Source organism: Euprymna scolopes, chromosome 9, assembly GCF_053919585.1.
Source record: "Euprymna scolopes isolate OS-2025 chromosome 9, ASM5391958v1, whole genome shotgun sequence".
Lineage (NCBI taxonomy): Eukaryota > Metazoa > Mollusca > Cephalopoda > Sepiida > Sepiolidae > Euprymna > Euprymna scolopes.
In genome coordinates, this window is record NC_136490.1 from 86295864 (window position 1) to 86310212 (window position 14349).

The 14349-nt window shown below is 32.8% G+C and overlaps 1 protein-coding gene across 3 annotated transcripts in view; it reads right to left on the bottom strand.

The window, feature by feature from the left end:
- Window positions 1-3670: 3670 nt before the first annotated feature.
- Window positions 3671-14349, bottom strand: part of LOC145284751 (adenylate kinase isoenzyme 6-like) — a 69885-nt gene continuing 59206 nt past the window's right edge. For all 3 annotated transcript variants that reach the window (XM_080133708.1, XM_080133710.1, XM_080133709.1), the window contains exons 3-4: window positions 7101-7246; window positions 3671-3902 (exon numbers count right to left, since the gene is read on the bottom strand). In XM_080133708.1, the coding sequence (XP_079989834.1) occupies window positions 3716-3902; window positions 7101-7246 (333 nt within the window). In that variant the 3' untranslated portion in view covers window positions 3671-3715. The remainder of the gene's footprint in view (window positions 3903-7100; window positions 7247-14349) is intronic.

Below are 14349 nucleotides of genomic sequence, written 5' to 3' on the forward strand. Positions count from 1 at the left end.
ATTGAGCTTGGTCAGTACCAAATGGGTGACTACTTGGAAATACCAGGTACTGTAGGAGAACATCGACAACTAAAAAAAAATCTTTGGAGTCTCGATAATGACTCAAAGATAAAAAGTAAAACAAAATATTAGTAGAAACTCACCCAATAAATATCACAATAACATTTATTTGGTGAGTTTCTAATAGTATTTTGTTTCATTTCTATTTTTAACCCATTATCAAGACTTCAAAGATATGAGTCAAAATGTGTCTATTTTTTTCTTGTTCTCATATAATGCTAGACACATGTTTTTCAAACTGAAAAAATGCTTTAAATCAAGTAAAAACACTTAAAACTTGTCCAGTGAAGTAGCAGAGTAACTTAACTGAATTTGTTGTTATATATTTGTTTTTGACCACTTTTTTTTATCTTTGTCTATTGTAAAATAAACCCATCAATAATTGTAATGATAATAATCTACTGCATAAATCTTGAATAAAAAAAACTCAGGTAATTTGTTAATAATCGATTATTGGCAAAATAATTGATAAAATTAACTTTCCAACTCTTATATTGAAATGTAATAAATCCATATTCAATTTTTACGTTCTAAATATTTTCTAATATTTAATTATAATATTTTTCTTTTATATTAAAAAACATTTTCTTAATTAGCATGCAAAGATGCTACTAGTATAAAAACTTATTGACATATCTGAAATGCAATTAGAAATGTTTTTATTTTGCCACGGATAGATGATCTGAAAATCACTCCCCCTCAAGTACATGGTATCATAAAAACCTTAGACACCTCAAAAGCATGTGAACCCGATCTCATCCCGGCTGTGCCATTAAAAAAAAAATGCTCCACTGAAGGTGCTCCAATCCTCTCCAAACTATACAACAAATGCCTTAACAAATCTTGCTTTCCTGCCTGCTGGAAAACTGCTTCTGTGATATCAGATATAATTCTGGCAAAAGAACAGACCTATTAAATTATTGCCCCATTAGCCTCCTCCCGCTTTTCGCCAAAATATTTGAGTCCATAATTAATCAAGTTCTAGTTCATCACCTTACAATTGCTAAACTTCTGACTGACTAAATAAGCAAGGTCGTTCTACAGCAGATATCCTTACTGAATCTCTGAACATATATACCATTCACTGGACAAAGCAGGGGAAGATAGAGCGGTAGCTCTAGATATATATAAAGCTTTTCACAGAGTTTGGCATGATGGTCTTCTCAGGAAAATCAGATCTTATGGTATCAGTGAACGAATACATAATTAAATCATTCATAAATAAGAGAAGAATCCAGGATGTCTTTGACAGTTGTAAATCAGGGGTCTGTTCTTGGACCTTTATTATTCCTAATATTCATAAATGACCTCCCTGATAAAATTGTGTCTGAGATGGGTATATTTGCTGATGACACCACGCTCTATAATAGGCATGAGGGGTGAACACATATCTAAGGAAATGGCAAAAACATTAGAGGAAGGCCTCCAATCTGTAGTGGATTGGGGACAAGAATGGATGGTCACGTTCAATGCTGCCAAGACTAAGCTTGTTTCCTTCAATAATCACAAGAAATCTTCTCAACCACCAATAGCAATGGCTAAAGATACATTACATGAAAGTACTTCTTTCAAACTCCTCGGCTTAACGTTCACAGGGAACATGAACTGGAACAGATACATTGAGAGCATTGCCAAGGCTGCTGCGAAAAAGGTGGCCTCTGTCTAGTGTGCTAGAAAGCTACTTACACCTGAATGTATCCTGTACCTCTACAAGGCCACTATTCACCCATGTATGGAATACTGTTGTCACATTTGGGCTGGTGCATCTGCTACTAGTTTCTCGCTCCTGGACAGGGTTTAAAAGAGAGTTGCCAACCTGATAGGTCTTAAACTGTCATCTAGGCTTATCTGAAAACATGCTATGTGACATACAAATATCTGTATGTGATGTTGCCAAGCTAATCAAAAACCTTGATTCCGGTAAAGCAACTGGCCTTGACAGCATTCCAATTATAGTGCTCAAAAAGCTTCAACCAGAACTAGCGCCCAACACATTGGAAAATCTCATCAGTATGGCCTATATTTAAGAATTCAGGTGTTCGTTCACCTTCCTCTCAGTAAAGGTCAATAAATCTCCTGTGTGTCATGAGTAAGTTGCTGGAATCTGCGTTAGATAGAGAAGTAGTCAACTTCTCAACAAGAATAACCTTCTTAGTGACAAGCAATATGGTTTCTGTTCTGCTAGATTTACAGCATACGTGTTTACAGTTATATCTCATAGGATTAGCGAATCTCTCGATGGAGGCTTCCTCTCTAGGGCAATTGCTTTTGACATATCAAAGGCCTTTGATAGGGTATGGCATAAAGGTCTACTCCACAAGATCTCCAGCTGGAAGTATCTTCTCAATTATCAAATCATTTCTCTCTGATAGGTTCATAAGAGTAGTGGTTGATGGGCAGAAATCAGAAGCTTTCAGTATTAATGCTGGAGTCCCTCAAGGGTCCAACTCTCTTCCTGATCTATATTAATGGTCTTCCAAATCACATCCTTACATTATTTGTAGACATTTATGCTGATGACAGTACCATCTATGGTAGCACGTCAAAGACCATAAACAACAAAGTTCTCCCTCCTCTGATCTTGAGCATGTGGTACAATTGGGAAAGAGCATGTCTGAGCTTCAATCTATGGTCCCCACCTCACCAAACTTTCACGAAAACCACTATCAATAATTTCCCACAGTCTTTATCTGTGCCTAAATCTAAATGTAGGTTCCATGAACAAAGCTTCTTTCTTAGAACTTCACATCTGTTGAACTCTCTTCTGTTTGCCTGTTTTCCAGCTGACTACAATCTGATTGTCTTCAAGTCCAACGTAAATAAGTTCTTGATAAACCGTCCCCCTAAGCAATCCAATTTACAAAATTTCCACTACTTTTTACTACGCTATAATCACATTGACTAATGTATACCCATTAACTCTTATCCTCGAGTGGCTTCCGGACCTTCATTAGTGCTGATTCCTGCGTAAAAAAAAAATACAAAGAAAAACTTCTGTTCCATCGACATAATGTTGCATCCCTCTGCCTGATCTACAAGTATTTTAATGGTGAATGCTTCAACCAACTACAAGCCCTTGTACCACCTCGACATAAATACCCCCGACAAACAGCAAAATCTCACCCTTACACAGTAGAACTCCCTAGATGTAAGAAAGCCTTCTACACTAATAGTTTTTTCCCCAGAACTGCTAGACTTTGGAACTCCCTTTCGAGTTCCTGCTTCCTCAGCTGTACTGACATGCAGAAGTACAAGTGTAATGTGAACAGACATCTCGCTGCTCAACTCCCTACATAGTATCCCTGTATCAAAGTGGTATTGTGCCTTCTTTGGAGTAAAAATAAAAGGAAAGATATATTCTGTAATTTATTGGCTTAGTAAAACAAAAATCTAAATTATTTTGGTGAAATTCAAAATTATTTTAGAAATCAGGTTTCATAATAAACCATTTTTTTCTTTACATGTTGACTTATGTGATGATACATCTGACCAAAATATCTTTCACATCTCTCATGTAACGATGTACTTGCTGAAATGTTTCTCATAACAAAAACCAAAATGGCATTTCAGTATCAGCAACAAGATCGTGAGTGAAAAAACATTTCAAAAATAGATTTTTTCTTTTTTTATTTTATAAAAAACAACAAAAAAGCTTTCAATTTGCAAGTGTCCATTGTTGCACCCACGCTGCAATTTGATTGAGGTTATTTTCCAAATCATCTGGTGTATTACTCGATAATTCATGAACCATTTCTGTCTTGTAAGAATCTTGTGCCTCTTCCAAAATAGTCTGAAATATTTCACACTGAATGTTGTCTTCTAGTTTTTTCCCACTGTAACCTCTAGCAAGAAAACAAAAAGAAAATTATATGAATAGAAAACAAATTTAGAAAGAATTAAACTGATGATTGGAAAAAGCTAAAGAATAAATCATTTTCAGTTTTTTTGTAATCTTACACAAGCCAAGTTTATTTTTTCATTACAAAGTTATGCTTCCAGTATTTTTCTACAGAAAATGGCAAAATATACTATTGGTTGTACAAATCATTAAATTTTTCAAATTAAAACAATATTGGAATTGTGACAGAATTACAATTATGTTTTTAAACAAATAACACAGTCTCTTCCTCTCTCTCTACACACACACACACACACACACGCGCGCGCAGGATAACCCGGATATAAGAGACTGCTGCTCTTTAGAATTCCCTCCCTGCTCTCTGTTTCCATGACTGGACCGTCATGCAAATTTAATAATCTCTTTACTCACTGTTTTAATTAATATATAGGAAATTCTGTTCGCAAAATAATTTTTGTAAAATAATTTTTTTTTAAATTTGATTCTTATATTTTTAAAAAGATCTCAAAATATATTCATTCAGTTACCAAACTGAAAATGCTGTTGCGACAAAGTGCTAATGACAGGAACTCTTGTTTGTACACCACTGGAACAACTTGAGAAAAATTCTTTCTCATCTGTCTGCATCCACTTTCTTTCCCTCCAGCACCATCATATCTTCTCGTTTTAAAACTTGGTATCCATGCATATAAATTACTAACACCTACAAAAACTCACAACCGAGTCCCTCAACATGCAAGACATAACAGGCATTTCCAATTCCGTAAGTGTTCACCTATCATATCATTCTAATAAATGAAAAAGACAAAATGGTTCAACAAAAAAACAACACAAAAAAAAAAAAACGTTTATAACTAGAAGATGTAACTGCCGTTGCCTGGTATTAAACATAACGTTAAATTTGTAAAAAAAACAGAAAGAAACTGAGATATTATGCGAGTATAATGTTTTTTCTAAAAATAAATACTTGAGGGAGATCAGAACCAAAACCTAAAGATAATATGTCAAGTACAATAGCCATTAGGCCAGCTTGACATAATTTTTAAAAAGTTTTTTCAAACTTACTTATTCTTAACATAAGGAATCTATCATGTGAACCATTCACACATGCGCATTCATGAAACAGTTAAAAAGATAAAAATCCAATAACCCCCCCCCACACACAAATTTTTGCAGTCGTTTTTTTTTTAGGATGAAACCAATTAAAAAGTTTTCCACATGTCTGAATACCAAATTCCAAATCTGTAGATCAAAAATTCATTGAGTATATAGGTTGAGAAGTGTCCTCACACACACACATTCTCACTTTTCAGACTGCCCGGTTTTGTATGGTCGTCAAATATGCATAAATATTATATTTCAATTCATACAGACATTGAGACATGCATGCAAGTATCAGTTTTTTTTTTCTAAACAGTTCACTCCTTGAAAGTGAAAAAACTAAAATAACCTTCTTAGTGACACTCAATATGGTTTCCGTTCTGCTAGATCTACAGCAGATATCCTTACAGTTATATCGCATAGGATTAGCAAATCTCTCGACGGTGGCAATCTTTCTAGGGCAATTGCTCTTGACATATCTAAAGCCTTTGATAGGGTATGGCATAAAGGTTTACTTCATAAGATCGCTAGCTATGGTATAGCTGGAAAAGTCTTCTCAATTATTAAATCATTTCTTTCTGATAGGTTCATAAGAAGTTGAGGGGCAAAAATCAGAAGCTCACAATATTAATGCCGGTGTCCCTCAGGGATCCATCCTGGGCCCAACTCTTTTCCTGATCTACATTAATGATCTTCCAAATCATATCCTTACATCATTTGTAGACATTTATGCTGAAGACACTACCATTTATGGTACCACATCTAAGACAGTAAACGACCAAGTTCTCTCCAATTCTCTCTCCTCTGATGTTGAGCACGTAGTATAATGGGGAAAGGAGTGGCTGGTTACTTTTAATGCATCTACAACCAAGCTTTTATCTTTACATCATCAACATTCTAATCCACATTTGTCATCAATTGAAATGAATGGCTCTCGTCTTCAGGAGGCCTCAAGTTTTGACAAGCTTCTGGGCTTGACCATTACTCCTGATCTTAAATGGAACACGTATATCAAATCTGTTGCCAAGGCCGCTGGAAAAATGATGGGATCTTTCTATCGATCCGGTAGATATCTCACTGCTGATGCTATTCTCTATCTATATAAGAGCCGGGTACGTCCAAGGATGGAGTACTGTTGCCACATCTGGGCAGGAGCTGCTAAAAAGGACTTATGCTGCCTTGATAGAGTTCAAAATAGACTTCGTAGCCTCATAGGAGATGTCCTTTTCTCCTCCTTGCAACCTCTATCTCACAGAAGAGATGTTGCGAGTTTGTCTCTGATGTATCGTTATTTTCATGGAAAGTGTTCAACTGAGCTTCAATCTATGGTCCCCCCTCGCCAAACTTTCACAAGAAACACTCGTCTAGCTGTAAACACTATCAATAATTTCCCCCACTCTTTATCTGTGTCTAAACCTAAACGTAGATTCCATGAACAAAGCTTTTTTATTAGAACTGCACGCCTGTGGAATTGTCTTCCGTTTTCCTGCTTTCCGGCTGACTACAATATGGTTGTGTTCAAGTCTAAAGTAAATAAGTTCTTGATGAGCCGTTCCATATAAGTTATCAAATTTACCAAATTTTCATTACTAATGATTACTATATTGACCAATTTCTACTGTACACTCTTTAACCCTTATCCTTGAGTGGCCTCTTGGCCTTGATAATGTGGTGATGCCTTTGTAAAAAAAAAAAACTAAAATAAAAAAACACTCGTGCTGAGATCAAAACCAAAACCTAAACACAGTGAGTCAAGTACCATAACTATTAGACTAGCTTGACGGTCTTTAAAAGTATTTTAAAACCTATTTTTAACATAATGAATTTGTCATGTGAACATGCACATTAGTGAAACAGCAAACAGATAAAAATTTGATGACCCCCCCCCCCACATACCAATTTTTCAATTTTTACCCTTTAGCAGTCCTTTTTTCCAGATGAAAACAGATTTTAAAATTTTACACATTTCTGAATATCCTATATATCAAATTTCAAGTCTGTAGATCAAAAATCCGTTGACTATATAGGTTAAGAAGTGTCCTCACAAACACCTTCTCACTTTTATAGATATATTACTAACCTCTTTTCTAATCTGTCGTAGAGGCGAGTATTATCTGTACGTAAAACAAAAATGGCTTGAAACCATCGTTCAGGAAAAAATTCACAACTGTGATAGTCAACAACGTTTCCACCTTTTTGCATTTGTTCTTCAAGTTCATCGACAACCTAAAAAAAAATAAAATAAAATAAAAGGAAAATAACATTTCACTCAAAAATGCAATTCTATTTTTTTCTTCTAAAAATAATGTGGCATTTTTACAATCTGCTAAAAATGTAACAAAAAACTTACATTTTTTCAAACTTGAAAAAATATTTTATTATAAAATATTTTTTTATAAAATATTGCAGTGGCTGATATTCTCAATGGAATGTTTAACAAAATGTATTCCAGTCAATAGAAATTTAAAGCTTCCACTTTTCTAAAAATGCCACCAACTCCCAATATTTCCTCCTGTATCAGAAAACACGCTATGTGATATACAAATATCTGTATGTGATGTTGCCAAGCTAATCAAAAACTTTGATTCCAGTAAAGCAATCGGCCCTGACGGTATTCCAATTATAGTACTCAAAAAACTTCAACCAGAACTAGCACCCATACTTACAAAACTATTTTGTTTTAAGTAGAATTGCTTCCCATAACCATGGAAAATCTTATCAGTTTGCCTTGTATTTAAGAATTTAGGTGATCGGTCATCTCCCTCTCAGTACAGGTCAATAGGTCTCCTGTGCGTCATGAGTGAGTTGCTGGAATCTGTGTTAAATAGAGAAGTAATCAACCCTTTTAGCAAAAATAATCTTCTTAGTGATACACAATATGGTTTCTGTTCTGCTAGATCTACAGCAGATGTGCTTACAGTTATATCTCATAGGAGTAGTGAATCTCTCTACGGAGTCAAACTTCTTAGGGCAATTGCTCTTGAAATATCAAAAGCCTTTGATAGGGTATGGCATAAAGGTTTACTTCACAAGATCTCCAGCTATGGTATAGCTGGAAATGTCTTCTCAATTATTAAATCATTTCTTTCTGATAGGTTCATAAGAGTATTAGTTGATGGGCAAAAATCAGAAGCTCACTGTATTAATGCCGGTGTCCCTCAGGGTTCCAACTCTCTTCCTGATCTACATTAATAATCTTCCAAATCACATCCTTACATCATTTGTAGACATTTATGCTGATGACACTACCATCTATGGCCGCAAATGACCAATTTCTCTCCGATTCTCTCTCCTCTGATCTTGAGCATGTGGTACAATGGGGAAAGGAGTGGCTGGTTACTTTTAATGCATCTAAAACCAAGCTTTTATCTTTACATCATCAACGCTCTAATCCCCATCTGACATCAATTGAAATGAATGGCTCTCGTCTTGGGGAGGCCTTGTGTTTTGACAAGCTTCTGGGCTTGACCTTTACTCTTGATCTGAAATGGAACACGTACTTCAAATTTGTTGCCAAAGCCGCTGGAAAAATGGTGGGATCCTTCTATCGATCCAGTAGATATCTCACTGCTGATGCAATTCTCTATCTATATAAGAGCCAAATTCGTCCAAGGATGGAGTACCGTTGCCACATCTGGGCAGGAGCTGCTAGAAAGGACTTATGCTGCCTTGACAGAGTTCAAAATAGACTTTGTAGCCTCATAAGAGATATCCTTTTTTCTTCCCTACAACCTCTGTCTCACAGAAGAGATGTAGCGTATTTGTCTTTGCTTTATTGTTATTTTCATGGCAAGTGCTCGACTGAGCTTCAATCTATGGTCCTCCTTGCCAAACTTTCACAAGAAACACTTGTCTAGCTAAAAACACTATCAATAATTCCCCCACTCTTTATCTGTGCCTAAACCTAAACGTAGATTCCATGAACAAAGCTTCTTTCTTAGAACTGCACGCCTGTGGAACTCTCTTCCGTTTTTCTGCTTTCCAGCTGACTACAATATGGCTGTCTTCAAGTCCAATGTAAACAAGTTCTTGATAAGCCGTTCCCCTTAAGTTAACAAATTTACTGAATTTCCATTACTGACAATTACTATATTGTCCAAGTGACTACTGCACATTCTTTAACCCTTATCCTTGAGTGGCCCCTGGGCCTTGATAAGTGGTGATGCCTATGTAAAAAAAAGAAAAAAAAAAAGAAGTTAATCTCAAGACAATATGTCAACTTGATTTTATTCTGATAAAAAGATTCACACAAATTGCAAAGCGTGCTCTCGTGCAGACACTAATTTACAAACAAAATGTTAAATAGTAAACCAGTAAAATATAACGTAATGATAACATTAACACATTTGGGATTACATATATCGGAAGAACTAGTAATTTTTTTTTCTCAATTATTTTATCAGTTTGTTCAAACTGGAGATGATGCATTCTACCAGACACCAAACATCCACCTGCTATCTAATATATTCCAACTGAGAGATCTTTTTTAAGATTCTTAATGTCCTTTTAAGAGCAATTGTTTAAATTTCTCTTGCACTTGGTTCACGGGGTATATTTGCCAGGTAGTTTTTTAAATTCTTTATCATGAGTCCAGTTGTTCCTTTACTGCAATTACAGAGATCTTAAGATTCCAGTTTCTTTTCATGTCATACATAAGACTTTTGTATTTTGTTATCTTCTCCCTTTCAGCTCTGTTTGACCCAGCATCATTGGGGACATTAACTTCTAAGGTTGCTATATCAGATTTAATAGCTCTGTTTTCCAAGTATATAGCTGTGTTTGTTTTTATATTTTGTTCTGAATAAATAAAGATATTTATTTGTTGATTGTAGAACACTAAATTTAAATAGTCTTGCTGAAATTAATAAAATGTAAAATAGATTAAAAAAAGAAAATCAAACATATCAAAGACATGGATAGCCAATGACAAAAAAATGCTGTGTGCGTGTGAAAAGAGAGGCAGCACAAAAAACACATCTTGGGCGATGATGTGCTAATGACAAGTAGTAAAAATGCATTTATCTATATATTAATAAAATAGAATTGTTTATAATAATTTGGAAAAGGTTTGATTGATGAATAGAAACAGGACCCTTGGATAAAGTACTTGGTAAAATTCAGTTGTAAGTTACATTCTTCTGGCGGTTGATGGTTCAATCCTCAGTGCAGTCAACATTTAAAATATAATTAGAAATTACTTAGGACTTCTACCTAGTCATGGCTGACAAAACAAGAACATGTGGATTAAATGATTTGAAATTCTGTGCAGATTCCCTCAAAAATTAAGAAGTAGAAACCTTCACTTTGTTATTGCAATTTAGTTTTATTTTTAATCCCTATTTATTTGCCAATCCTCTGCAGAGTTAGACAATTCAATAAAAAATTGCAATTAAACCAGGCACAACCTTAAACAAAACTAAATTGAGGCTTGCATTCACAAATATCTGCAAGCTTAGAACTAATTTAGACGATGTTGAATCATTTCTCCTAACAAATTCCCCAGATATCTTGGCGCTAAGTGAAACTAACCTACGCTCATCCATCCCCTCTAATCACTTTAGCATGCCTGGCTATCTCCCACTTTGCTGTAAGGACTCAGACAGAAATATGCATGGACTTGGAGTCTAGATTCGAAACACCCTCCCCTTAACTAGAGAAACAAATGTAGAATATCAACCAAGTATTAGTTATTAAATTTGTGATCATTTATTTTTGATTTTGTTCGATAAATTATGATTATTGAAATAAACTGTTTCTATGAGTGTCTATTCTTTTCTGTCATGTCTGTGTACATTTATACCTTTAACAATGTTACTTTTTAAGTATTTATATGCGTATGAACTTAGCTCAGATGGTAACAAATAATACTGAAATTGATTTCGATTCTAACTGATAGCACCCAAGTCATATTTTTACTTTTTTTTTTTTTTTAACTTTTGAAATATGAGGTGCCTTCAATGAGCTTCCAGACTTTTTTGTACAGGCATTTAAAATTGTTGCAGACTTTTGAAAATTCAGTATGTTATTGCTATACATTTTATGAGATGGCTGACCACTTTTTATGATTTCAGGTTCAAATGAACAGCTACAGCAAGAATTGGAATATACTCTATAGTGTTGGGACGATTCCTAAATTTTTTCCGATTCCAGGAAAATGTTGATTAATGATTTCGATACCAAGTACGATTCCGATTCCCGTGGAATTGTTGTTTTGAAATATACCATTATATAATCAAAAGTTTTTGTGTTGAAAAAAAAAATTGGTACAGCGAAAAAGTGGAAATTCAATTAAGGGAATTTTGAAAACGATTTGATTTTTTTTGTAAAATTTCTTCCATTGAAGATAAAAGTTAAAATAAATATTTTAACCATGAATTAAACATGCACCATAAAATTAATAACAATCAATTTCAGGAGTTATTTATATATTAAAAAATATAAAGAAAAAGTAAGTCATGATTAATTCAACAAAAATACAATAACATCAAATTTCAAGGGAATAACATCTTTTGTTTATCTTTTTATATTCAATTTTTTTTTTTATTTTCTCTTTACCTTCGATAACCCATAAAAATTGTACATTTTTCTTTGCAACTTCAATCACTAACTGATTTTTATTCTACTTTCTAAAATATTCCTATTTCTAAATGAAATTTAAAAATAACTAAATCTTCGATTAAATTTTTAGCCTTTTATATTCAATCGTCTCAAATTATTCCTATTTATTTATTTGACTTTTTAAAAATATTTTTAACAATAATAATGTTATTTTTTAAATCTAAATAAATTGGTTTATTTCTATATTTATTTTTATTATATAATTTTATACTTATCGTCCTTTAATGTTTATTCTTATTTAATGTCTTAATTTACCTCTTTATTTCTATAGAAAAAAGTAAGGGTTTGTTTTACTGTACACAGATTTGAAAAAGTTGTCACAAAACAAATATAGAACAAATAAATAAAAAACTAGACAACATACTGTTAAAAAGCCGCCGAATATGTCAGCCTATGTCACGGTAACATATATTGAGTGAGTTTCTAACAGTATTTTGCATAGTTTTTTATTTTTAATTCCTTTTCCCAAACTTACAATGTCAAAGAGAGAGTCGGATGCCATTATTAATTTTCCAATACATCGGTAAACATTATGTTTTTTGAGCTGAATAAACATGTTACATTAAATAAAAACACTTAAAAATTATCCAGTTAGATAGAAAAGTAACTTATCTTGCCTTTGATAACATTTATTTGTTCTATATTTGTTTTGTGACAACTTTTTTGAAACTATGTGTACAGTAAAACAAACCCAAAAGTAAATTTTTGGTAATTGGGTGAAGTTGAAATAATTAAGTCTCGCAGATGAGCCTCGTTCTGATATTCGGAAAATTTAGGTTAACAACCAGTGAAGCTACCGAAAAGTAATCCGTTTGAATGAAGATGGATATAAACAATATTTTAAAAATTTCTTCATTTTACTTAAAAACAAAATATTTTAGAAAATAATTTCTTAATTTTAAATAAAAATTGATTGTAAAGAATTTTTTAAAAATAATTATTGGAAAATATTGCAGTGTTTACATAGCTGGTTCTTTGGGATAATAGGGGCGCCTGAAACATCTCTTCCAAAACAAAAAAAGCTTTAGTGTTTTTACTATTTTAAAGCGCTTTTTTTTTTTTTTTTTTTTTTTTTAAGTTTGAAACACAAATAGTGGCTAGTTAACTTACAACAACAAGGGCGGAAATTCTTCAGGGTTCAAATGTATTGTAATGCTTTTATTGGGGTCGAAAAACGTTTTTCAGCTGCCATATTACTTGCCTCCCCACGAAGGTAGAGTTAGACACAAGGTCAGTTAAGCATTTATTACTAAAAAACGAAATGGTGAAATATAAAAGCAAGTTAAGTTACTTTTGTAAAAAAAAAAAAAAGAAATTATTTTAAATTCCAAGAATTAAAGAAAAAAAAAAATCCAAAGAAATTTCGAACATTTATTACTATAAACATGAAGAACAAGTGAAAACAAAGGCAAGATAAATCAACGTAAAAAGGAAAACATATTTTTTTAAACAGCCAAGTTCAAATGTTTGTTTGCATAAAGCAGTTCAACAATTTTTTTTTTTTAAATAAAGAAATATTTTTGTAAATAAAACGGTTCGGAAAGGTTAATTTACTTTCTATATCCATCATTCAAAGGGTCAATAAGCACCGGTGTCACATGTCACGTGACCTAACTGTTCAAATTTTTCAGAATGAGGCTCATCTGCTGGACCTACGTATCTCAGCTACACCAATTTGACTTTGCTTGTTTTTTTGTTTGTTTTTTTAAATATAAAGGTTGACATGAGATTTTTCATTCATTTAAGAGTGTTGGTAAAAAAAAAAAAAAACTTGCCAAAAGATAAGTGCCCCTTTTTTTTCAATTTATTTTTGTTTTTTTAGTCACCAGTTTGAAAAACCACTGATTTTTAACATGATTTACTCGCAATGAGAGCATTGTAAAATCTTTTTTCTCTAAAGGTTAAGTATTGATCAACTTTTTCATGGACTTAAACATAGTTAGGCTGTTTTATACATAAATAAACTTTGCTCACAAATGAAAACAATGTTACCTCGTGGCCCCTAAAGTTTCAGTGCAAGATAACTACTCATGGGCCTTGAAATTTCGAAACAGACAGCACCCATGTATGTGACGGAATAAAAAAACTCATTAAGATAAATAAAGATTACCTTTAAAGTAGTTAATAAAATTCTTGTACATCATATTAAATATGTTATGAAAAGTTTTATGACGTTTTGGTATTTCTACACTTTATTGCCGATTTTATTTCACGCACCTGTCATTGAAATCCAAAGGAGAAATCAGTATTTTAAACTATGACCGAAGCATAAAATAAATAACAAAATTAAACTAGATAATGATTTTTCGGTTTCATTTAAATTAATTTGTTGTTGACCCTTCAAAGTTGCTTTAATTCAAAAAATGTTTCACTAAAATTATTTATTTGTTCCAAAAAACAAAACAAAAAAACAACCTATTTTATAAAAATCCAATGTTGCTTTCATTACAAAACTGTTTTATTAAAATTATATTTTCTTATGCAAACTTTTCAATAAATGTTTTACAATTATATTTTGATAAATTTTTACACAGTAAATGTTTTGGTTTTCAAATGGAGCTCGCCTAGTTTAGACAATTATGAATATGTCCTTTTCATTTTATGTTTTTTAATAAATAAATATATATATATATATATATATATATATATATATATGCACACACACATTTCATGAAAATCTTTCCGTTTTCATTGATTAAATCGAAAAATTT